Source organism: Rhodotorula paludigena (genome assembly GCF_050403205.1).
Source record: "Rhodotorula paludigena JCM10292 DNA, Rt_paludigena_JCM10292v1_ctg4, whole genome shotgun sequence".
Taxonomy (NCBI): domain Eukaryota; kingdom Fungi; phylum Basidiomycota; class Microbotryomycetes; order Sporidiobolales; family Sporidiobolaceae; genus Rhodotorula; species Rhodotorula paludigena.
The window spans coordinates 383,394-405,264 of record NW_027481454.1 but is presented as its reverse complement, the minus strand read 5'-3'; the positions used below and the strand labels follow the sequence as shown (position 1 = coordinate 405,264).

Below are 21,871 nucleotides of genomic sequence, written 5' to 3'. Positions count from 1 at the left end.
CGCTGTTGCTCTCCCTTCCCCTCGTCACTCCCTACTCGAAGGGTCTCTCCCTGTTTGCTGTTCCTCCCTCGTCTTCCTCGATTCCTATCTAACTGCCTCGAGGCTCGTGCAATGCCTAATCGAGCGATTTGAATCTTCCAAGCACTTTGCTTTCCTCCTGGACTCTCTTCGGAGGCCTTGCAGAGCCAGCACTCTCGACACACAGACGGAGTGAAGACAAAGCTCGTGGCAGACTGGGCAAGTTTCTACGATCACAGATGATCTCGTTCACGGCACGGAAAGGATAAGACAACGATGCTGTACAAACGACGGGCGAAACAAACGACGGTCTGAATGGTAGGGAAGGACACGTCTCGACGGCCGCACGGCTCAGCACCAGCCGAGCCAGCTGCGCCACGCGCTCGGCGGGCTCGCGCCCGTCCACTTGAAGTCGCCGTAGCGCGGGTATGTGCACGAGCGCCAGAAGTGGACCTGCGACCACGGGTAGAGCGTCTGCAGACGTGACAGAGGCACATGCGTCAGCAACTTTGGCTCGACTACATGAAATGCGAGAGAGGAAGGCGCACCGTGCAGAGTCCGGTCGACTTGTCGACATACCACGACACGCCGCCGTCCTTCTCCCACACGCGGTTCTTCATCTCCTTGCGCAGGTCGGCGTAGAAGCGGTCTTCGGCGGCGGGCGTCACGCCGACATACGGCGCGGGCTTGGCGTTCGGCGCCTGCTTCAGCTTGGCGAGGATCGGGCGGATGAGGTGGAAGACGAGGTTGAGCTGCGCCTCGGTCGTGAACAGCACGGACGAGTGGCCCGTAGCCGAGCTGTGGAAGCATGCTTGTGTGAGTACGCAAGGCGCCGTGCGATGGTGTAGTGCGAACTCACTTCGGTCCCATGAGCCAGAAGAAGTTCTCGAAGCCCGAGATGAGCGTCGACTGGTACGTCTTGACCTTGGTCTTGTTCAGCAAGTCCTGCAGCGAGACGCCTTCGCTGTTGTAGATCTTGAGCGGGAAGAGATCTGTGACGGAGAATAAGTCAGATGGGCACCGAAACTGTGGGCTTTGTTCACCGAGCCAGGCAGCACGCGCCGCGTGACTCGGTCTGGGAAGGAGCATCGGACGCACAGTCGCGGACCTTGAAGCCCGTTGCAAGCGCGATCACGTCTGCACGCAGCTCGCGGCCGCCCTTGGTGTACACCTTGTCGCCCTTGACCGAGGTGACCGTGTCGTCGGCAATGAGTTCCATGTTGGGCGCATTGAGCGACTCGTAGTATCCCGTGTCGAAGACGCGGCGCTGTGCTTAGATGATGATGAGCACTTCTGCCCCCTTCGACACGGCGGCTCCGCAACCTGTGTCGGTGGGAATGGCTCACCTTGGCCGCGACGTCAAAGTCGGGCTCGAGCACGTCCCAGTACTTCTTGGGCGCGACTTCGCGGATGCTGAGTTTGTAGCGCGTCAGTCAAGGCTTCATGCCCAAGTGAACCATGACGCACAAGGCCTTAGTGTCCTTGACCAGCCACTCGCGCTTCTTGCGACCCTTGACAAGGTGCGTGAAGGAGAAGAAGTGCTCCATCACTACGAAGATGAAGAATCGGAGGATGAAGGCGAACTGCGATGAGACTGTCAGCCAATTCTGGCAGAATCCATGCAGGGGGGAAAGAGACGCACGCCAGGGACGTAGCGGATTAGGAAGCGCAGGAACGGCCCGTCCGGGACATGCGGGCGCCGCACGATCGACTGTCGGGAGCGGGCGACCTGAGTGACGCTCTTGGCCTCCTTGATGACCTCGGGGACGATCTGTGCCGCGGAGCAGCCTGCTCGACAGAGGGATCAGCTCCCGCGTGCGGCCCGGTCTTGCGGTGCGTGAGAAAGCGCACCATTGCCGACAATGACGAGATCCTTGTCCTTGATGCTGACACTCTGGTCCCACCTTGCGCTGTGGAAGACCTTGCCGTTGAAGTCCTTCGGGTCGAAAGGCGGGTCGTTCGGGATGGTGAGGCCGCCGAGGCACGACAGCAGGATGTTGCAGGTGCGCTGGCGCACTTTGCCGGTCTCTTCGTCGCGGACAGAGAGGTGCCACAGGCCGTCGTCGCGCGAGAAGGTGGCCGTCTCGACAGCCGTGCGGAAGACAATGTTGCGCAGCTTGAACTTGTCCTGCACCTCGTGGAGGTCTGTATGGATTTCCGCGAATCCAAATCAGCTTCTAGACTGGCGCGAGAAAGGGGGGTTGAGCGCACAAGTCAAAATCTCCTTCTGGCCGGCCCATTGGCTGGACGCGTTGTATGCCGGGTAGAACTGCCGAAGGTCGTCACTAGGTCAGACTTCATCTTTGTACTGATGTGCCTCGCGACTCACGGAAAAGGAGTAGAACGAGATGGGAATGTCGCATGCGGCGCCCGGGTAGCGCTGTGAGTCGGCTCGAGTCAGCACGCATTCCTGGCGAAGAATGTTCAAGCAAGTGACGCACGTTGACGTTCCACGTTCTGTTACACGGGGTCAAAGCGCGGACCGTGGATAACAAGGGCGACAGAGGTCAGTCTGGGACGAGAAAGCTGCGATTGTCGCTCCAGCAACGCTGCGAGAAGGCTTCCAGACGCACCCGCCAACATCCGACGTCTTTTCGCTGTGCACGGGCGCAAATGTCAGCAAGACGGGACCCGTGCGACGGAGACGGACCGGAGGGCTCACTAGACAAGAACGTCGTCGAGGCCCAGCTTGCGCTTGAGCTGGATGGCTGCGGCCATGCCGGACAAGCCAGCGCCCATGATGATGCTGCAGAGGGGCGCTCGTCAGCGCTCGATGCGAGTACGGAGCCCGAGACGAAGTGCGAGACGGACGCGGTGTAGTGCTCCTTGCGGTCCTCGGCGGACGTCTGCTGGAAGGGCTGGCCCTTGCGGGCGACGAGAGGCTGTTTCTCAGACATGCTGGCAGTCGGGAGCAGCTGGCGAAGGGAACGAAGGCAAGAGCGAAAGACGCGGAACGCGCGGAATCGCGTCTCGGCGAGTCCGCAAGGTCGCCGGCGACCCCGGATCGCTCTCCTTTTCGGGCGCCGGCTTTATCGGAACCGCGTACCGCGCCACTCCTGCACTTTTGAGAAGTATCTCGTCGCACTCATCAGACGTGCTAGCCGGTGGCCGATTTTTTTGCCATGTTGAGTGCTTCCCGAGTCACCACCGCTAGACGGAGCGCCACCACACCGATCTTGACAGCTTCCCTCGCAGCCCTTAGGCCAAGCGCATTGGAGTAGAGTAGGTAGCACTCTGGAGAAGGCCGCCAGTAGGTACAGGGAAGCGTGCGATGCGGTTTTGGCACCGGCCGCCTCCCTGCGTACTGGTCAAGATCCCGCCAACCGGTCGCACGCAAGGCTCAGCAACATAGAATGAATGGCAGCAATCGCAGACGCAAACTGCGAGCGTATCAGAGCTAGCACGCTGCGCGCCTGTTGACTCGCCGCTGTCTGCAAGCATGCGACGAGCAAGTCGCTCTGGGGGCAGACGACACGACGGCAGAACAACCTTGGCCCGAGGGTCTGTTCCGCGACGCGGACTCGTGCAGCAGTGTCAGCTCTCCCAGCGAGGCCTCGTTGAGCCACGAGAAGCACCGTCGCCGGGAGAGATTCCATTGTCCGCAGTTGCCACGAAGACGATGTCGCCTCGGCTAAGCTGCGCGGTGACAAATGCCACCACAGCGTCGAGCTTTGTCATGACGATCTGCACGGCACGCCAAGGAGCCAGCAAAGAAGCAGAGAGACCCGGCAAGCTGGAGATCCCGCGCGACTGATGAAGCGAGGTGGAGCGCTGTGGACAGCGAGATGGGACTCGCCAGGACGGTGCAGTTGCCTTACACTACCAACAAAGCGACTCGAGCTCAGAGCACAGGCATACGCGGAGACATGCGGGAGGACGAAGGTCGACCGGCCATCTCGCAGCTCGACCTCGACTTCCTCACCGGTCCACCCCTTCGCCGGACCAGAACGAGCTCGCGTGCGGTCTGTGAGCGCAAGAACAGCCACGTGATCCCGCCCAGAGGCGCAGACACGCTTTTTTGCTGCCTTCTCTCTCGTCGTGTCGAGATGGCTGGCCGTCTGCCATCTCGCACTGTCCCGCTCACTGGGCTGCACAGATGGCTGCATGTCGCTGTGGCGCTGACTTAGTGGCTGCCCGCGCTTTCTCCGCTTCTTGCTCTCCTTCCCCTCACTCGCTCGGCTGTCCCGCTCCCACGAGAACCTCCTACTACCACACCTCGCACGACTCGACACGCGACATCAACCATGTTCCGCCCCGCCCTCTTCCTCGCGTGCCTACTCGCCGTCGTCGTCGACACCGCGCGCGCACTCCCCGTTCCCCCGCGCCCCTCCGCCTCGGGCATCGTACCCGTCACCTGGTCGGGCTTCAACCCGCAGCGACCGTTCGCTCGCGCCGCGCGCCCGACGCGCCTGCGCATCGTCGAGGACGAGGAGCAGTCGCCCGCGAGCAAGCACACTCCCCCGGCCTTTGCCGCCGCCACTGCTGCTCCTGCGGCCCCTCTCGCCGCCTCCCCCGTCGCCTTCGCTTCGGCCCACCCTCCTTTCGGCATCGACGACGAGGACAGCCTCTTCAGCGATGCTCTCCTCTCCAGCGGGATCGAGGCGAGCCTCGCCGCCGTGCTCGCGTCAAAGCAGCACGACAGCCTCGAGCCGTACCGCGAGCGCGAGTCTACCGCCAAGGAGCAGCGGTGGCGCGAGCGCGCGCAGGAGAAGCAGGCTGCCGCCGCGGCAAGGCGCGCACAGGCAGCCTTCGCGCTCCAGGAGGGACCGGCCGCTGGTGACAAGGCCCTGCCTACCGTTTCAAGCGAAATCGCCGAAGCGGATTCTTTGGCACCGAGCCCATGAGCAGCACCATCACCACCATGCTGCGCCTCCTCATGCATGGACTCCCCCTACGGTCGCCTATCCTGCACCTGCCCGACATAGCGCATCCAGCCCTGCGACCTTCCGCCTTTCATCCCGCCAGCTCCTAGCGAGCCTCTTCGGCGTACCCCTAGCGGGCTTTTTCTTCCAGCTCTCGCCTAGACGGCGATCGAGCGCCCCGCCCTCCCAGCGAGCGGCGCGAGGCTTCCCTGTTCTCCGCCCCGTAGTCGTGCCTCCTGCATTTGTCTGCGCATCCTCCGCATTCCTGTCGCCACGTAGCAGCATCTCTCACGTTTATCTCAAGCGAAGGCTTTCACGACCGTCATCTGCTCTGAAGCGGCGAGAGCTTCGCAAGCGAGGGCTGAGAAAGCGAGAGCCGAGACGCTTTTCCCGTGAACAACGGCGTCTCGTGGCGGACCATACAATTCCGAGCGCGTCTACGCAAACTCGGCGCGGACCTTCTGCTTTTTGCCGCCGACCTTGAGGCCCGCCCACAGCGCCTTTTCAACCTCGGCGACCTCGAAACCCTTTGCCTTGGCCTGTTCAACGACCTTTTCCCGCACGTCGGCAAGCGAGACGCTCTCCCCCGCCAGCAGGGGCGCGACCGCCTCCTCGAGGAAGCCCTTGACCGAAGGCCGCTCCGCCTCGCTGCCGTTCTTCTGCTCCGGAGCCGCCTTCTTACCGTTCTCCGCCGCCTCTTCGCCGTCCTTCTTGCCCTTCTTCGACTTCTTCTTCTTCTTCTTGGCCGGCTCGTCGCCGTCCGCTGCAGGCACAGCTGCGGCGACCTCCTCCTTCGCCGGTCCAGCGGGCGCAGCGTCGTCCTCGCGCGCGCGCTTCTTCTCCTCCTTCTGCGGTGCAGATTCAGGCGCGGGGGCAGATGCGGGTGCAGGAGCAGGTGCAGGCGTCGAGGGAGTCGAGGGTGCGGCGGCCGGTGCCGGGGCGTTCTGCTGCTTCTGCTGCTGCTGCTGCTGGGCCTTCTGCCCCTTGCCCTTGGGCGCCTTGTACACGCTCTTGTGGTAGCGCTGCTCCTCCGAGACGCACGACGTGTGCGCGCGGTATGAGGTGCCCTCGAAAGTCGTGTTGCAGTCGATGCCTGCGAGGTGAAGGAAGCCACAGAGGTCAGCTACAGGATTCGTGACAGTCGCGACCGCCACTTTGAGGAGCAGCCATGCTCGTTAAGCATGGTACGCGCGACTGGAGCAGCAGGCTGAGCCGTGAGAGCTCTGGAGGGAAGCAACGCACACTCGAAGTACGCTCCACGGCAACGCTGAGCGTGCTGATCCAGGCGGTTCTTCTTCATCGTGTCGCCGCAGTTACCACAAGAGAAGCTGACCATGGTAGCGGTCTGGGCAGAGTGAAGCGGACGAGGGACGAGGGAAAGAGAGCGAGGCCAAAGCTGGAGCGGTGATCGTCAGACTGCCCGCTACAACTCCGTACAAAGCCGCCAGCGATTGACCGTCATTGTAGCAACGGTACTCCAGCACAGTCTGGACCGAGTCGATCACCCGCAAGAGGCCCCATCGGTACTCTGGGCATCTTCATCAGTTGGGACGGATGATCCCGACGCCGAGCTACGCGCATCTCAGCAGGGAGGACTTCGAGGACGTCTACGAGCCAGCAGGTGCTCAGATTGCCCTCTATTGCGCTTCCAGCAACCAAAGCTGACTGAGCGGCGGCAGAGGACACCTTCGTCCTCCTCGACGGACTCGAGCAGGACGTCTCGCTTCTCGAGGGCAGCAAGATCTGCCTTGAGATTGGGTACGAATGAACTGTTTAACTTGTACAAGCACACTACATGAGCTAATTAGTCGCTTCTGCGCCGGCAGATCTGGCTCTGGCTGTGTTTCCGCTTTCCTCGGGAGCATCTGCGGCGCTTCTTCCGCTCGTGAGTCTTGCCAGACGTTTTCGATGCGCGAACGACGGCGTGCTGACTCTGAACGACGCCACAGTATACCTCTGCACCGATTTGAACCCGCATGCGACGCGCTGCACTCGCCTCACTGGTCTCTCCAACTCGATCCCGCTCAACCCCGTCCTGACAGACCTCACTTCCGCGCTCCTCCCGCGCCTTGAGCGCAGCGTCGACGTCCTCGTCTTCAATCCGCCGTACGTCGAGACAGAGGACGAGGAGGCGGAGATGGCACAGGAGGGAGGGGTCATCGAGCGGGCGTGGGCGGGCGGGAAAGGCGGAATGAGGGTCACCGACCGGCTCCTCGAGCAAGTCGAGGTGCGTTCGGCCCCTTCAACAAGAGTGTATGTCGGCGACTGACCGATACGCGCGAGATACAGTCCCTCCTTTCCGATCGCGGCCTCTTCTACCTCGTCGCCGTGCCGGAGAACAAGCCGCTCGAGATCATCGAGCAGATGCAGGCTCGCGGACTGCACGGCGAGGTGCGTGCCTTCTGCCTCAGGCGTCTGACTGGACCCTCAACTGAAAGTCCCGCGCTCTCAGATCACGCTCAAGCGCCGAGCAGGACGCGAGCACCTGCATATTCTGCGCTTCTCGCGCCCGGGGCACGTGGAAGCTATGCAGAGCGCTCCCTGACGTGGACGGCCCACGCCGTTGCGAGGCACGGACTCGCTCGCACCCAGCACATCTGCTCCATCGAGCGCAGCAACATCCGCAGACCTCGCGGCGGAGGACATGGCAATCGTTCATATGGTCCTACAGCTCGTCCTTTTGCGCCCCTGCGCCGACCGCATCCTCTCGCACTCGCCCTTTCCCCCCTTTCTCCTCCACCTAAATCACTTCGTCCCCGTGTCCGACCCACCTCAGCACCCTCACGTCCCCCCTCCTCCGCGCATCCTCATGCCACCCGCCAAGCGTGTTCCAGATCCGCCTCTCCTCGACATACCCCTTGGCGCGGAGCAGCGCGCCAACCGTCTCCTTGCCGTCCACATCGCCGCCGCCGCAGCGCTCGTCGAGCAGCGACGAGAAGAGCACAAGGCGCTCGGGCCAAGTGTGGCGCCAGCCGAGGTCGTGCCCCTCCGTCGTCGACGATCTCGCAGGCGCGAGAGGCGGCGAGGGTGGGAAGGACGGGTCGACGGGACCGGGTGGGAAGCGCGAGGTGAGGTAGGTGCACGGCGAGGCGTAGAAGTAGTCGGATTGGTCGAGATAGGTCGTCGGGTTCTGGCCGCTGCGAACAAAAGACAGAGCGTCATATTCAGCACGCGTGAGCTTACCTGGAGAAGCGTTGGTCGGCGATGTGCGAAACGTACAGTACTGGCGGCTCGCATGTCAGGAACCAAGCGCGCTCGCTGCCCTCCTCGTCGCCTTCTTGCCGCTCGACTCGCGGCGAGTGCATCGAAGCCTGCCACGGTGTCGAGTGGCACGGCATGAGGAAGCCGACGCTCGTCGGCGGGGCGGCATTGCGCGACGCGGCGGACAAGACCGAGTCGAGGTAGGAGGTCACGCGTGCTTGACCGAGGCCGTGGAAGGCTGTGAGATAGAGCGCGGGCGGGAGCGACGCGAAGAGGATGAGGGCGTGCGTAGGGCGGATTGGCAGGGCCGCCGTGTAGCCTCGCGAGGCTTGAGAGGCGCTGCTGTTGCGGCTATTGCTGAAGCAGCGCACGAGCGACAAGGCGACGAAAAGTTGCATGATGGGGAGGAGCGGGTGCAGGAAGCGCCATTCCTTGTGCGCGAGCAGCGAGTAGGCGAGGACCGTAAGCCCGAGCGCGGATCTCAGACTACGCATCGCGCGAGTGTCGAGCATGGGAGGACGCGTCGCCCGCCGGAAGGAGAGGACGAGGCCGTCGAGGAAGAAGGGTAGCTGGGTGAGGAGGAGGATCGGGAGGCCTTGCGTGAAGTAAAAGTGCGAGGCGTTGTCGCCGTAGAAGAGCGAAACGGAGCGGAACACGTTGACGTGCAAGAAGCGCAGCGGAGTGAAGGTTGGCGTGCCGTAGAAGGCCGTGTCGAGTGCGAGGCAGGACAGGGCGGCCACGATGCTGTGACGAGAGGCGTCAGCTAGGTTGATCTGCCGGCAGCAGCTCATCTGACGCCGTACCCGACGCCGACAGTCGAATTCATGACCGCCGCCCTTCGCTCGACGGCGCCTAGGAGCAGCTGGGATCCGAGGACGACCCAGATCACCGCGCCTGAAGGGCGTATAATGCATGCCAAAGCAGCGAAGACGAGTGAGGGAATAAGTCTCGATGTTAGGTCGCTGCGGGCAGCGCGCGAGCGTCAGTCAAAGAACGAGGAGTGCAAGACTTCAGCACGTACGCCTCGGCCGTCGAGGCCCTGCTGCCTGTTCCGCTTCGTAGCCACTCCCACGGCCAGTAGACAAGCGCCCAGACAGTCAGCACGGTCTCCGTCGAGTTGCTGAGCGTGCGTGTCGAGGTGTGCAGGTTGAAGAAGGAGGTGAGGGAGGCAAAGAGCTGCGAACCGATCGACCCGGTCTGCGTCAGAAGCGCCCGTTCAAGAGACGTTGCGGCACTATTCCGTTGTACGCACCGCTGCTGGAGCATAGGAACTACCCAAGACTTGGCTTGCGAGGCGGTAGACGGCGATATCGGCGGTGGACGCGATGACCGCCTGAAGGAGCCGCGGTGCAAGAGTCTGCCACCCCTTGAGGTGAGCTCCGTCGGCATTGATTCGACAAGCGACGATATGCAAGACGCACGAGGCATGTGCTCGTATCCCACCCCAGGACTTTGAGGACCCAGTACACAGCAGCGGTCGGCAGCACGGCGAGCGGACTGCGGATCCCGCCCCTGCCTCCCTCGACGAGCAGTCGCCTGAGCTCGTACCAATCACTCCAGGCTCCTGCGCCTGCTGCATCGCTGCGCCATTCCCACGTCTCCCACCCGTAGCCCCACACCCAGCGATGCGCGGGCTCGAGCGCCTGCCAGTACTCGTCAGGTTGGAAGAAGGCGCGCGAGAGGCACGCGTTGACGAGGCGGACGACGAGCGCAACGAGCCACACGCGCACGAGCGAGCGGCGCGGCGAGGTGGACATGGCCCCTCCCGGGCGCGTGGAACACGTTGACGCGCGTGCAGGCGCAAAGAGTGCAGCGCTGACGTGCAGCAATGACTCCAGCTGAACCTTCGTTGAGAAGCAGTGAGATGAGCACGAGGTCAAGAGGGAGCGCCCGGCGCGAGAGGAGCGGGCGGGCAAGCAGAGTGTATGCGCGCGCAAGGTGCAGCGATGACGAGGATGTGAGCGGAAGAGAGCGGTGAGCGGAAGTTGCAGAAAGGCTGGTGCAGGACGGGCGGGCGCGTGAGCGAGATTGCGAGCCGAGCCAGGCCGAGGACGAGGGTGCCGAGGTGGAGATTGAGGGGTGGGCAGCCCGCGACGACGAGGAGCAGCAAGGCGAGGCCGCCGAGGGGCACGGCCGTGTTGCGCTGAGGAGGCTGCTGAGAGCTGTGCGGTGCGAGCGCATGCGCGGGTGCGCGGGTGTGCCAGGGGGTGCGAGGAAAGGTTGCACGGCGAGAAGGCGCGCGGGGACGAGCAGGGGCAGTCGCGGCTGGCCAGGTCCTGAATCCGCGTCGCCCTCGAGTGCGCCCGCTCGCCGCCTGCCTCGCCCTCGCCCCCGCGCTCTCGCTGCCGCCTGCAGACCGCACCGTCTCGCGCACCGCCGAGCCCCAGCCCGCGCCAGCTCGCACCGGCAGCTGCTCCCGGCGCGCGTCGCTCGCTCGCGCGTCTCCCCTCTCCGAACTGCCCCTCGTCGCCCGTCTCCGCCCTCCACCGCCGTCGCTCCAGCCAACCCCAGCTCGCCGCGTGCGCCCACCTCGCCGCGGCGCCTGCCCTCCTCGCCTCGCCGCTCCCCTGCGCACTGCAGGCACTCGCTGCAACGCGCTTCCGCTCGCCGGCAGCACCGCCTCGTCGCCTTCTCCGCCCCAGCCTGCCGCTCCCCCCGCCCTTCCTTCTTTCCCACCCGCGTTCCTTCCCCGGCCGTGACTCGCTCGCGAGCTTGCCTGGGCTCAAGACGCAGCAATGCCTCTCCTTCGCCGCCGCCCCGTCCAGCTGCTTCCGCTTCCCAACCTCGATGGCGTCGACCAGAACCGCAACGTCTTCTTCCTCAAGGCGACCGGCGAGATCTTTCTCGACTACGAGTCCGTCTTGCCAGTCCCTTGTTGATCTTGCAGGCCAGGACGACTCGTCCTCAATGTCAATCCCGCTCACTCTGCCCTCTCTCCCTCTCGCAGGTCGTACGCCGCCCGCCTGACGTTCCTCCTCACGCGCCAGTTCCAGTGCGAGTACTCGGGCAAATCAGGCCTCGACTACTTCAACGCTCTCCAGTCGGAAAAGGCCGAGTCCAAGGTCGTGCGCGAGCGCTTCCCCGACCCGCTCAAGGGCCGAGTCCTCGCCAGTGTCCAGTTCCGTACGTCTCGCGCACGCTTTGGGAGTGTTGCTAGCAATCACTGACATCGCGACAATCGCCGCAGAGGTTATGGGACGCCTCGACTCGCTCGTCGACCTCGTGTACGAGCGCTACAAGGACCGCTACTTCCCCGGCGAAAAGGTCTTTGTCGACCTCAGCGGCGACAAGTGAGCCCCCCGGTCTCGTCTTCTGCCATTCGCGATACTGACGTGCCTTTGCGCCGTAGATACTTCGCCAAAATCTCGTCCGTCTTCCCGCCGCAGCGCGTCCGCGAAGCCGGCGCCGCGGAGCCCTCGACCTCGGCCGAGCCCGACTCATACGAGGCGATCGCGCACAAACTCGGCATCGACATGAACGCCGACGCTAAGCGGGCAAAGGCGGAAGACAACCCGGACGAGTACCTGTACAAGCTGCAGCTCATGGACGAGGAGCACAAGTTTGAAGGAAGCACGATGGAAGTCGGCTCGCGCTTACTCTCGTGCGTGTTCCACCATTACGAAAGAACCGGAGCAAGAGTGGGACTGACCTTCGCCGTTTCTGACACCTTGTAGCCGCGACCGCCTCGCCTTCTCCAAGTCGATCCTCAAGCGGTACCTGCGTGAGTGCCTCATGCGCGACGCCGCCATCGGTGCTCCCTGGGTTGTCAAGCCCTCCATCGCTCGCGCCTTCAACATCCCGCTACAGCAGAGCGACGACATCGAGGAGCGCAACCGCCAGGCCAAGGAGGCCAAGCTCGCGAAGCGTCGCAAGGCGGGTGGTCCGGAGGGCGGCGACGGCACTTCTTCTGCGCCGACCAAGCGCCGCAAGACGGCGGCCACAGCGGCGTCGGCCGGAGGTGCTGCAGGAGCGAGCGGGTCGGCGACGCCGTACGGCGAGGCCAAGCCCGCCGTCGAGCCCAAGAAGCCCATCAAGTACCCGATTGAGGACCTCGACCTCGACCCCATGTCGATCCACGACGGGCGCGTGCTCCGCCGCGTCAATGCCGAGCTGCCGCAGCTCCCGCCGAAACCGCAGCCGAACCGCGCGCTGCCTGTTCCGGCGGAGAGCTTTGACCGCTTCATCGAGACGTGGAACATGCTCAACGTCTTCTGGTGCGTCCTTCCGTCTGTCGAGCGCATGTTGCAAGCCCGAGTCGACACTGATTCGCCCTGGCATTCGCAGCAAACCCCTTAACCTCTCGCCCTTCACCGTCGACGACTACGCCAACGCTCTCGCACACTCGACGACGTCTCCGCGCTGCGTCCTCCTCACCGAGATCCACGCGTCCCTCACCAACGTGATCGGGACGGACAACTCGCGCGTGCTCGGCTCGACGACAGCCGTCTCGTCGCAGCACGGCGGAGCTCGCGGCGCTGCGGCCGGCACTGGCGCTGATGCGACGCCCGTGCCAGACGACGGGCGCGAGGGGACGCCGAATGGTGGCGAGGGGGAGGACCAGCTCGGAGGCGAGATGGGCGATGCGGACGACGCGGGCGCCGGTGCTGGGGGCGAGATTGCGTACGAGCAGAGCGAGCTCAACAAGCTTGTGCGGCTCGGGATCTCGTACGCCAAGCGGTGGGACCGGCAGGCCAAGCTCAAGTACTCGGAGGGGCGCGAAGGGTGGGAGCGCCACCTCATCGGCGCCGTGTGCCAGCGCGGCGGGCCGATCTACCTCGACAACTTTGTGCGCATCATGCGGCACTTGTTTGCCGGGCACCCGAACCTGCCCGAGCAGGACTACGACTTTGTCGAGGGCGCCGAGGGCGACGAGGATGTCAAGCCGCAGACGGGTGACTCGGCTGCGAATGGCGCCGAGCGCGACCAGTCGGGAGACAAGTCGGCTACGGAGGCGCCGGAGGAGAATGGCGACTCTGCACACGCGCCGTCGTCGCGGCGCGGGAGCTCTGAGCCGCTCGGCACGTCCCCTGAGCAGCAGTACCTCACGCTCGAGCTCGACGACAAGCTCGAGATCATCGCGTACCTGTGCACCCTCGTCATGGGCTCTAAGGCGGTGCGCGGCTACATCGACGAGTGCGAGAGCCGCTTGACGGGTTTGCGCAAGACGCGCGCCGAGCACAACAAGGAGCGCAAGAGCCTGTGCGTTGTCGCCGTCCCTGAATTACTCCCATCATCACACGGGACTGACGCGCATTCGCACGTTCTCTGCAGGTTGGAGCAGAAGGCGATCCAGGAGGCGCAGGGCTCGTCGGGCGCTGCGATCCCCAACGGCGACGGCTCCGCGCCCAAGCCCGCGAACGGTACGCCCGCCGCCGAGGCGGACTCTCGCGGCCCCTCGCGCGCGCCGTCCGAGTCCGGCACGCCGTCGCGCCAAGGGTCTGTCAAGCCCCCACCACCACCGGGTGCCGGAGGCGGCGACGAGGACGACGAGGAGGACCAGCTTGTCTCGGACGCGGAGTCTTCTGTCGCTCCCTCCGAGACGGGCTCGCTCTCGCGCCGCCAGGCCGCGCTCGAAGAGAAGCGTCTCGAGAAGCTCAGCGGTCGCAGCGGAGGTCGGTCGAGTCTCGCCGGCACGCCCAAGAGCGGCGCCAAGGCGACGTCGACGCCGTCTGCGCCGCTCTCGATTGAAGACCGCCTGCGCGACAACCAACGCCGCGACGACGTCGCCGAGCGCGAGTTCCGCCGCTACCTCAACGTGTCGCGCTGCCGCCCGCTCGGCAAGGACCGCTTCCACTGCCGCTACTGGTGGTTCGACGGCGTTGGCGGGATGGACCTCGTGCAGCCTGGTGGTTCAGATGTCCTGGACGAGGAGGGCAACAACGTCGTGTACGGTTCGGGGCGACTCTTCGTCCAGGGCCCGAGCGAGGAGGACTGGGACTCCATCAGCGACCCCAAGGGCAAGGGTGACGAGGGCGTCAAGGCCATGCTTGAGCGCAGGGTGCGCGAAGAGGTCGTTGCCGAACCGTCAGCCCTTCTCGGGCCCAACGAGTGGGCCTTCTTCGAGGACGACGACGAGGTGAGCAGCCCTCTTTGCCTCTCGTCCGCGTTCGTGCGCGCGACTGATGCTTCCTTCTTGGACCTGCAGCTCGACTCGCTCCTCGCCTGGCTCAACAGCAAGGGCACGCGCGAGGCGGCGCTGAAGTCGGCAATCGGCAAGTGGCGCAGCTTCATTGTGGGCGGTGCGAAGAAACGGAGAAAGGTGCGCCAGCGTGCTCTGTCAATGCTTGAAGCGACCGACTGCCATCCGTTGATCTGCGCCGTGATGCTGACCCTGGCGCTTTGCTCATAGGACATCGCCCATCCCGAGCTCCCGCGCTACGAGATGCCGACAACGTCGGGCCGCCGGTCTGGTCGCAAGGTCGAGTATTCGCCCAACACGTACATGGGGTGGCTGAACTTTGCCGCAAAGTTTGTCTGAATTGGGCAGCGTCGACAGCTTGGGTACTTTACTTCGTCCATTCGTCATCCCGTCAGTAGCTTTCGCGTCCCATTGTCTTGCGTCGTGCACGCCGTCGAGCTGTGTAGCTTTCTTGCATTCTTCCACTAGCAAAATCGAGTCGCCGGCGTAATCAGGAGGAGGGAAGCGACTAGGCTTGCAGTATAGCGAGACTGCGACAGCCTGTAAGGGAGACTACATTTGCCGCCGAGGCAAATCTGCTGAACACGCCTCGCTCCTTCCTCCTTCTCACTCCAGAGATGGCTCCGCGCGAGCACGAGCTGGAGTACCGCCCACTCATGGCCTACTGGCGCAACTCAGACGCTGTTTCTGTCTCTTTCGCTCCGCATGCCGACCTCGAGGTCCATGTCCCGCTCGACTTCATCGCTCGAAGCGGCAACGACACACTGGGCTTTGTCCAGTTCCTTGCGCAGCTACTTGTCGATGAGTCGGGTGTGCTCTACTCGGACGAAGAGTCCGCACCACAGCTAGACTTGACATCGGCGCCTTGGCCCACACGCTTTCGCTTTGTTCCCGGCGAGTCTCTCAAACTCGACAGTCTCGCAGGGATTGCTGACTGTCGGTCAACCACAGTGGTTGGACAGTAGATCTTCACCGAGTCGCGCGGACCGGAGGGCCCGTACACACCCAGGGAAATTCTCGGCGACGCTTCAGAAACGACGCTCTCCAACGACCAGAGCCCGCATCACGTAGGTCCTCGCTGCGCCTTCGTAATATTATCGCCTGATGCACGGCTTCAATAGACGTCATTTCTTCTGGACTTGATCGGCCGCGACGGAGGCGATTATTTCACCGAAACGCTGCCCTCGAGCTGCACGGCTGCGCATCTTGTTCCTGTCTCGAGACCCGGTGTGTGTCTGAGACGTCGCGATTTCTCGGCGCGCCTTCTTGCCTTGCCTGAATCTACTTCCGGCAGATTTACCACCAGCTTTTGGGCGTTACGGACTTGTACGACGTCTCGTTCGGCCGTCTCATGGACAACCGGCTCTGCCCGCTGTACTACTCGTACGACTGGTCCCTGTACTACCACGTGCGTGGCACGCCATTGCCCTCTTCATTCGTGTGCCGCAGGTTGACCAGGAAGGACGAACAGGAAGGTCGCTACTTCCCTCATGCCTTCAAGCCTATTGACCGTTTCCTCAAGGAGCTGCACGGCAAGTCTTTCAGCGCGCAGGCCTGCCGATTGCAAGATCCGCCCGACCCGCAGCTCTGCAACTGGCACTACCGGCAAGCGGTGCAAATGCACGTCCGCGGATAAGCGGTCGGGACGGCCATCAATGCGATCTGAGCGATGCGCCTGGACTAGCCGGTCTGCCTGTTGTTGTCACAATTGTGTACTCCATGCTTTCGCGAAATGTCCCGGCTTTCACAATCATCAGACCGCGACAACGCCCAATACTAGTCGAGAGAATCGACAGGTTGCGAGAGAGAGAAGGCGACTACGGAGACACAAGGAGACGAAAGTAGAGAGAGAAGGATCTGAGACCATGCGGAGGACAGGACAAGCTACAGAGTCTCACGAAGGCCTCATTTGCCCGACCTGCACTCCCTGCGGCGGCCCGTCCGCGCCGATGCGCTGGCCACCCGCACCAGAGTTGAGCAGCGCCATCAGATCGGCGCCGGGGTTGTTGCCCGCCGTGAACATCGGCGGCGGGGGCGGCGCACCGGCCATGCGACCCTGCAAGTGCGGCGGAGGCGGTGGAGGGAACGGCATACCGCCAGGAGGAGGCGGAGGCATGCCGCCAGCGCCGTGCGCAAACATGAGATGCGGCGGCGGCGGGCCGGGGAAGAAGGGCGGCTGTCCTGGGCGAGGCCCTGCGCCAGGCGAGAGGGCGGGAGGCGGGCCGTTCGGGCTCGCGAGAGGCGGTGAGAGGGGGCCGTTGGGCCGCGGAGGGCCGTTCGGCGAGCCAAAGGGCGGGAGCATGCCCGGATGAGGGGGCGGCGGGATGGGGCGGCCATCCGGGCCGAAAGCGAAGGGGGGCGGCATGCCCGGTGGGAGCTGGCCGGGCATAGGCGGGGGGAAGCGCTGTGGGCCCCCGGCGCCAAAGAATTGAGGCGGCATGCCTGGCGGCGGAGGAGGTGGCGAAAAGGTGCCTCGACCCTGGTTCATCGGCGGAGACGCGCCGTTTGACTGAGCAGGGCGGGGCTGCTGCGGCGAACGCGGCTCATGCGACACCGCAGGCGAAGGCGCACCCGGCGAAGGGAGGCCAAAGCCAGCGGGAGGAGCAGCGGCGGCAAGGAAGGGCGATTGGAGAGAGGGAGCCTGCGGAGCGGCGGGGGAGGCGACAGCCGATCTGTTTGAAAAGTTGAAGCGGCTCGTCGAGCGGCCCTCGTCCGTCCGCGTGGTCGAGGACGCTGTCGGAGCGGGAGAAGCGGCCGTCGAAGGCGCTTGCGACGGGATGGAGGGAGGCGACATCGCCTGCTGCGCCGCCGAGCCCGCTGACGGGCTCTTGGACACGAGCGGAGAAGACGCCCTCGCGCCCGATACTTGCAGCATGCCAAGAAGGCGCGCCATGCTGTCGGTATCCTCCTTGCTCGGGCCAGGACTGCTTGATGCGCTGGACGACCCTCCGCCCATCCCGGCCATGAGGGAGCCGAAGACGCTCGCCGGCGGCTGCTGCGCGGCGGGCTGCGGCGACGCCTGTGCGGAGCCGGACGGCTTGCCGTCGAAGAAGCGCGCGAAACGCGACGACCTGCCGCCTTCCTCGGCACTCGCTCCGGTCGCGCCGCCGAGACCGGGCGGCGAGACTGTCGCACGCGAGATACCGAGATCCTCGAAGATTGACTTGGACGCTGCGTGCTCCAGTCCGGGAGGCGGGGACGTCACGGGCGGATCGTCTCGCTCGACAGGCAGGCCCGCCGCGCGGAGCTCACGCTCGCGATCCTTGCGTTCGCGCTCCTTCATCTGCGCCTTAAACGCCTGCAGGCTGTCCATGCCGCCCTTGCCACTGCTCGCGCTGAACGCAGCGAGGCCGCTCGCCTTCGGAGGCGCATCCTCCTTCTCCTTCGGCGAAGTGCGGCGTTTTGCGCCATCGCGAACGTGCTCGTCGGTATCGAACGAGAGGTTGCCGGTCGCAGGAGCATCCATCCATGCGGGCGAAGAGCCGCTGCCGGACGCAGCAGGCGAGTCCTCGTCCATCCAAGCGGGACGGCCGGAGCGCGAGGCGGGTTCGCGCTCGAAGCGCTCGCGGCGGGACGAATCGAGGGTGCCAGATGTGGACGAATGATTACGCGTGAGGCGCTTCTCGCGCTCTGTCAGAGAGAGACTCTCGGTGAGAACGGAAAGCGGATCAATGAAGCAGAACGACGCACCTTCTCGTGTCATGCCGACGTTCCTCCATCCGCCCTCGTCCGCCGGACCAAGCCCCCTGCGGATGTCGCGCTTCGAAACGCCCGAGTCGATCTCGTCTCTCCTGCGGTTCGCCTCGCCACGCCTCGAGCCAAGTTCGCGGTCCCCGTTCCTCAACTTGCCCCGCTCGCCATGCTCGCGCTCGCTGCCGAACGCTAACCCGCGCGGCTCTTTGGTCGGGCTGCTCGGCTCACCGGCGGCGCCCCTGTCGCGCAGGCTGCTGCGCTCGCCTGCGCCGCGCAGGTGCGGCGCCAGGTCCTTGTCGGCGCTGTCCGCCGCGTCCCTCGCGCTCCGCAGGCCACGGCGGCGCGGCTCGAGCGATCCGTCTCCGAGTCCGCCATCGACGCCGAAGCGACCAAAGTTGGCAAAGGGCGAGTTGGCTGCGTCGCCGTGCAGACGGCGAGGCGTGCTGCGCTCACCGCGCTCACCACGCTCGCTCCGCTCCGAGTTGCGACTGGGAAGGCCGTGACGCTGCGGTGCAGGGGGTGACGGAGGTTCGAAGAACTCGCTGTCGTCACGCAGATCCAGGCAGGACGAGCGAGTACAGGTCGGTCGGAGCGTGCGGGCCGCAGTCGGCGATTCGAGGTAGGGCGGCGCGGGTTAGTGCAAGTCCGACACGATGCCGAGCGGGAATGAGCGACGGACCCATGCCAATCCTCGAACTCTTTCATGCCGTCGAGCTTGTTGGGGACGAGCGGGGAGGTGTAGAGCGAGAGGAGCTGCGTCCGCGTGTAGACGGCAAGCGGGCGCTGCGCCGACACGATGGCAGGGTCTTGTGCTGTTGAAGAAGCTGTTCATGAGTACCGCAAGCATCCGGGAGATCTGTGGGAGGCGCACGAGGATCCATCTCGCCTCGAGCTGATGAGGCCGCTGGACGGCCGAGTGGGCAGTGCGAGAAGACGCTGCTCGCCTAAGCAGCACTGAACTGTGCCTGTGCAGCTGCACAGCCGGGTCTGCACTGGACGCGCTGTCGTGAGCGGAAAGACTCGAGGTCAACCGACTCGCTGCCCCCTCGCGCCGTAGCTCGCAAGGTTTATCAGCATACTTGGGGACGTAGAGCTACTACGGGGACTTAAAGGTGTCTGTGAAACGGCGCGACAGCCCAAGAACCTCGAAGGAGGAATGTCGCACTCTTCTCTCTTCCGTGTGTTCCCCTGCTTCCATTCGATACCTGTTTGATCACGTCCCTTACCTTCTTTCCGCCTTTGAGCTTGCACAGGCTCACACAGAGCTTGCATATGTGGTATGGACTGACTTGCACGCTCAGATACACATGATGCGGAGCTCTGACCACTTCGAATCGCAGACGGTTCTGACCCTGAAGCCATATACAGGTTCAATCACGCACCATTCGCCTTAAGACGACGGCGCAGGGTAGCTAGCGTGCGGAAAGTTGATTGTGACCGACTTGGTCTGCGTGAACTCGCTGAGGACGCGCGAGAACGACGGCAGTCAGCGCCAGACACCAACGGAGTGCGTTTTGAGCGCCGGAGACGCACCGAATTCCTTCAATACCGTTAAACCTCCCAAAACCACTGCGCTTCCAGCCGCCATGAGGAACTTGCGGGTGGTCGTGGACCGTCTGGTAGCGAAAACCGGCGAGTCAGTAGGCGGTTCGGGCGTTTCTCCCCGTCATGTCGCCGCATCACCAGGCCCCTTAAGCTCGAAGGCTCTGACGCACTGCTCCATTGATGTGGACCATGCCCGAGTCGATCTCCTGTAGAAAGAGAGGCAAGGAGGGTGAAAAGTCGCAGCGGAAGAGCGAGTGCAGGCGATCGAGGCAAGGGTTGAGCGACAGGGTCAGTGCTGTCCTGCTGCTCATGCGGCGGTGCTCACTCACGTCAGCAATGCGCAGTCCGCGGTCAATGTCGCTGGTAAAGACAGAAGCCGCGAGACCGTCTGTAAAGCGCGGAAGAAAAAGTCAGCATTGATTCTCGCCAAGCAGAACAAGTGACGAGATCTGCGTACACTCGTGGTCATTGGCATAGAAGATAGCCTTTTCGTCGTCCTTGAAGGTAAGCACACTGAAAACGGGAGCGAACATCTCCTCGCGGTAGATGCCTGCGACAATTTAGTTAGTTTGTCCGTTCCCGCAAGGGTCCAGCCGGCACGTCAAGACGTACGCATGTCCTCGGTGACGCCCTTGAGCAAGCAAGGCTGGATGACGTTGCCTTCGAGCTTGTTCTCGCCGGCAATGATCTGCGCGCCCTTCGAGACGGCATCCTCGATGGCCTCCTTGACGCGCTTCGCGCTCGTCTCGGTGAAGAGACCGCGGAGAACGGCGTCCTTGTCGTTTGATGCCTTGGGGTAGTTCGCGGTGAGGAGCGCGAGGAACTTGTCGGCAACAGCTTCATGAACGATGGCGGTCTGGGTCGCCATGCAGATTTGGCCCTGCAGCAAGCCGTGATGAGCCTGAAAGATCCGTGAACAACAGCGAGGAAGTGCGCACGGAGTGGAAGAGACCGCCGAACTTGACGGCATTGGCGGCATGTTCGAGGTTGGCGTCTTCGCAGACGATGGCAGGTGCCTTGCCGCCCAGCTCCAGCACGACCGGCTTGAGGTACTTGCCGCAGGTCTGTGCGACAATCTGGCCGACGCGAGTCGAGCCGGTGAAGCTGTCAAGGCAATATCAGCACCACGTTTGAGAAAAAGAGAGCGAGCAGCTTCTCACTTGACCTTCATGACCGCATCATGGGCAATCAAAGCCTCCGTCACTGCCGGTGCATCCTTCGGCGCGACATGCACGATTGTGAGCACTGCGTGGTAGCATGGGCACAATCAGCACATGCTCGACACTGCGCCTTCCCGCTTGCATCAAGCGGGACCTCGGGAGAAGGTGCGAGTGCACGGCTGCCCGCGACTCTCAGAGCGCAACTCACCGCCATCGGGAAGGCCCGCCTGCTGCATGATCTCGGCAAGGTACATGTGGGTGCGCGGCGACATCTCCGATGTTTTGAGGATAGCCGTGTTGCCCGCCATGATGGGCTGGAGAACCGCGCGCTGGGAGAGGGTCGCAGGCGCATTCCAAGGCGCAATGCCGAGGACGACACCGAAGGGGCAACGGTTGATGTAGGCGCGCTGGTGCGACTCGGTCGTCGCAACCTCGCCGCGAAGAGCGTTCGATGCGGCAGCGGCGACCTCCTCGATCCTGTATCAGCACATGCCCGTCAGGAGACGACTCAAAAGCCAGGAAGCTCATCTTTGATGGACAGGTTGATGCATGAGCAAGCGAAAGACGCACGACTCGACGGCCAAAGTGTGGTCAAAAGCGGCCCATCCCACCGTCGAAGTCGTCTCCTCGTGTTCGTTCTGCGCAAACTCCATCAAGCGCTCGCGCAGGATCATCGCAGCCTTGTTGAAGATGTTGCGGCGCTCGACCACGGACGACTGCATGAGCGGACTTTAGGGTCAGCATACCTCGCCCGTTCGCCGGCGGACATGCCGGACCCGCACCTTCTTCCACGACTTGAACGCCTTGTGGGCGACATCGACGACCTTGGGGACGTCGTCGACAGTGATGGACGAGACAGAGTGGATAACCTTGCTCGAGTCGTGCGGGTCCTTGACGTCGTACGAACCGCTCCCGCTCGTAAAGGGCTTGCCGTTGAGCAGTCCAGGGACCGGCGAGGTAGCCAAGAAGGCCGAAGAACCAGAATCGACAGAGCTGCAGGTGGCCGAAGTGTGGAGGCAGGTTTGCCGTGACGGCGTTAGCTGGGCTGCAGGGTCGCGCAGGCGTTGCAGAGAGTGCTTACGGCATGTTCGTGTGTGTTCTAGAGCACGGCTTGGGGCGTGAGAGGTAGGGGAGGTGTTGGGAAGGTCGAGTGGGGACTTGCGCGCGCCGGGCAGAGGCCCCGCTCGGAGTGACCCCCACTCGCTCTCCCGCACGCGGCAAGTGCTTTCAGTCGCCACGGCAGCGACACGCAG

At 63.8% G+C, this 21,871-nt stretch overlaps 9 protein-coding genes across 9 annotated transcripts; 4 read left to right on the top strand and 5 right to left on the bottom strand.

Moving 5' to 3' along the window:
* Positions 1-369: 369 nt before the first annotated feature.
* JCM10292_004826 (flavin-containing monooxygenase) lies at positions 370-2,915 on the bottom strand (the record flags this gene model as incomplete). Its single annotated transcript, XM_076646362.1, has 14 exons — positions 370-492; positions 567-816; positions 878-1,010; positions 1,117-1,285; positions 1,365-1,431; positions 1,486-1,601; positions 1,661-1,806; positions 1,870-2,163; positions 2,230-2,287; positions 2,348-2,398; positions 2,460-2,475; positions 2,592-2,615; positions 2,681-2,764; positions 2,830-2,915. 14 exons carry the CDS (start codon positions 2,913-2,915, stop codon positions 370-372), a joined length of 1,617 nt encoding a protein of 538 aa, XP_076508118.1.
* Positions 2,916-4,262: 1,347 nt separating this feature from the next.
* JCM10292_004825 (uncharacterized protein) lies at positions 4,263-4,862 on the top strand (the record flags this gene model as incomplete). Its single annotated transcript, XM_076646361.1, has 1 exon — positions 4,263-4,862. One exon carries the CDS (start codon positions 4,263-4,265, stop codon positions 4,860-4,862), a length of 600 nt encoding a protein of 199 aa, XP_076508117.1.
* Positions 4,863-5,317: 455 nt separating this feature from the next.
* On the bottom strand, positions 5,318-6,216 carry JCM10292_004824 (uncharacterized protein; the record flags this gene model as incomplete). The annotated part of the gene is made up of 2 exons (XM_076646360.1): positions 5,318-5,973; positions 6,123-6,216. The coding sequence occupies 2 exons, from the start codon at positions 6,214-6,216 to the stop codon at positions 5,318-5,320; spliced, it is 750 nt and encodes a 249-aa protein (XP_076508116.1).
* A 218-nt stretch (positions 6,217-6,434) lies between these two features.
* On the top strand, positions 6,435-7,425 carry MTQ2 (S-adenosylmethionine-dependent methyltransferase; the record flags this gene model as incomplete). Its single annotated transcript, XM_076646359.1, has 6 exons — positions 6,435-6,501; positions 6,560-6,638; positions 6,707-6,765; positions 6,830-7,107; positions 7,170-7,271; positions 7,333-7,425. 6 exons carry the CDS (start codon positions 6,435-6,437, stop codon positions 7,423-7,425), a joined length of 678 nt encoding a protein of 225 aa, XP_076508115.1.
* Positions 7,426-7,620: 195 nt separating this feature from the next.
* GPI10 (putative glycosylphosphatidylinositol-alpha 1,2 mannosyltransferase) lies at positions 7,621-9,838 on the bottom strand (the record flags this gene model as incomplete). Its single annotated transcript, XM_076646358.1, has 6 exons — positions 7,621-8,017; positions 8,100-8,825; positions 8,885-9,043; positions 9,103-9,257; positions 9,334-9,438; positions 9,503-9,838. The coding sequence occupies 6 exons, from the start codon at positions 9,836-9,838 to the stop codon at positions 7,621-7,623; spliced, it is 1,878 nt and encodes a 625-aa protein (XP_076508114.1).
* A 978-nt stretch (positions 9,839-10,816) lies between these two features.
* On the top strand, positions 10,817-14,559 carry JCM10292_004821 (uncharacterized protein; the record flags this gene model as incomplete). The annotated part of the gene is made up of 9 exons (XM_076646357.1): positions 10,817-10,935; positions 11,029-11,204; positions 11,269-11,371; positions 11,431-11,682; positions 11,756-12,295; positions 12,366-13,280; positions 13,353-14,157; positions 14,227-14,340; positions 14,431-14,559. The coding sequence occupies 9 exons, from the start codon at positions 10,817-10,819 to the stop codon at positions 14,557-14,559; spliced, it is 3,153 nt and encodes a 1,050-aa protein (XP_076508113.1).
* A 278-nt stretch (positions 14,560-14,837) lies between these two features.
* JCM10292_004820 (uncharacterized protein) lies at positions 14,838-15,886 on the top strand (the record flags this gene model as incomplete). The annotated part of the gene is made up of 5 exons (XM_076646356.1): positions 14,838-15,170; positions 15,342-15,449; positions 15,515-15,628; positions 15,692-15,731; positions 15,858-15,886. The coding sequence occupies 5 exons, from the start codon at positions 14,838-14,840 to the stop codon at positions 15,884-15,886; spliced, it is 624 nt and encodes a 207-aa protein (XP_076508112.1).
* Positions 15,887-16,114: 228 nt separating this feature from the next.
* JCM10292_004819 (uncharacterized protein) lies at positions 16,115-18,794 on the bottom strand (the record flags this gene model as incomplete). Its single annotated transcript, XM_076646355.1, has 4 exons — positions 16,115-17,850; positions 17,911-18,455; positions 18,593-18,725; positions 18,785-18,794. 4 exons carry the CDS (start codon positions 18,792-18,794, stop codon positions 16,115-16,117), a joined length of 2,424 nt encoding a protein of 807 aa, XP_076508111.1.
* A 509-nt stretch (positions 18,795-19,303) lies between these two features.
* On the bottom strand, positions 19,304-21,704 carry JCM10292_004818 (aldehyde dehydrogenase; the record flags this gene model as incomplete). The annotated part of the gene is made up of 12 exons (XM_076646354.1): positions 19,304-19,373; positions 19,447-19,529; positions 19,629-19,664; positions 19,788-19,846; positions 19,916-20,008; positions 20,071-20,338; positions 20,397-20,562; positions 20,619-20,703; positions 20,827-21,095; positions 21,189-21,334; positions 21,401-21,611; positions 21,700-21,704. The coding sequence occupies 12 exons, from the start codon at positions 21,702-21,704 to the stop codon at positions 19,304-19,306; spliced, it is 1,491 nt and encodes a 496-aa protein (XP_076508110.1).
* Positions 21,705-21,871: the final 167 nt, after the last annotated feature.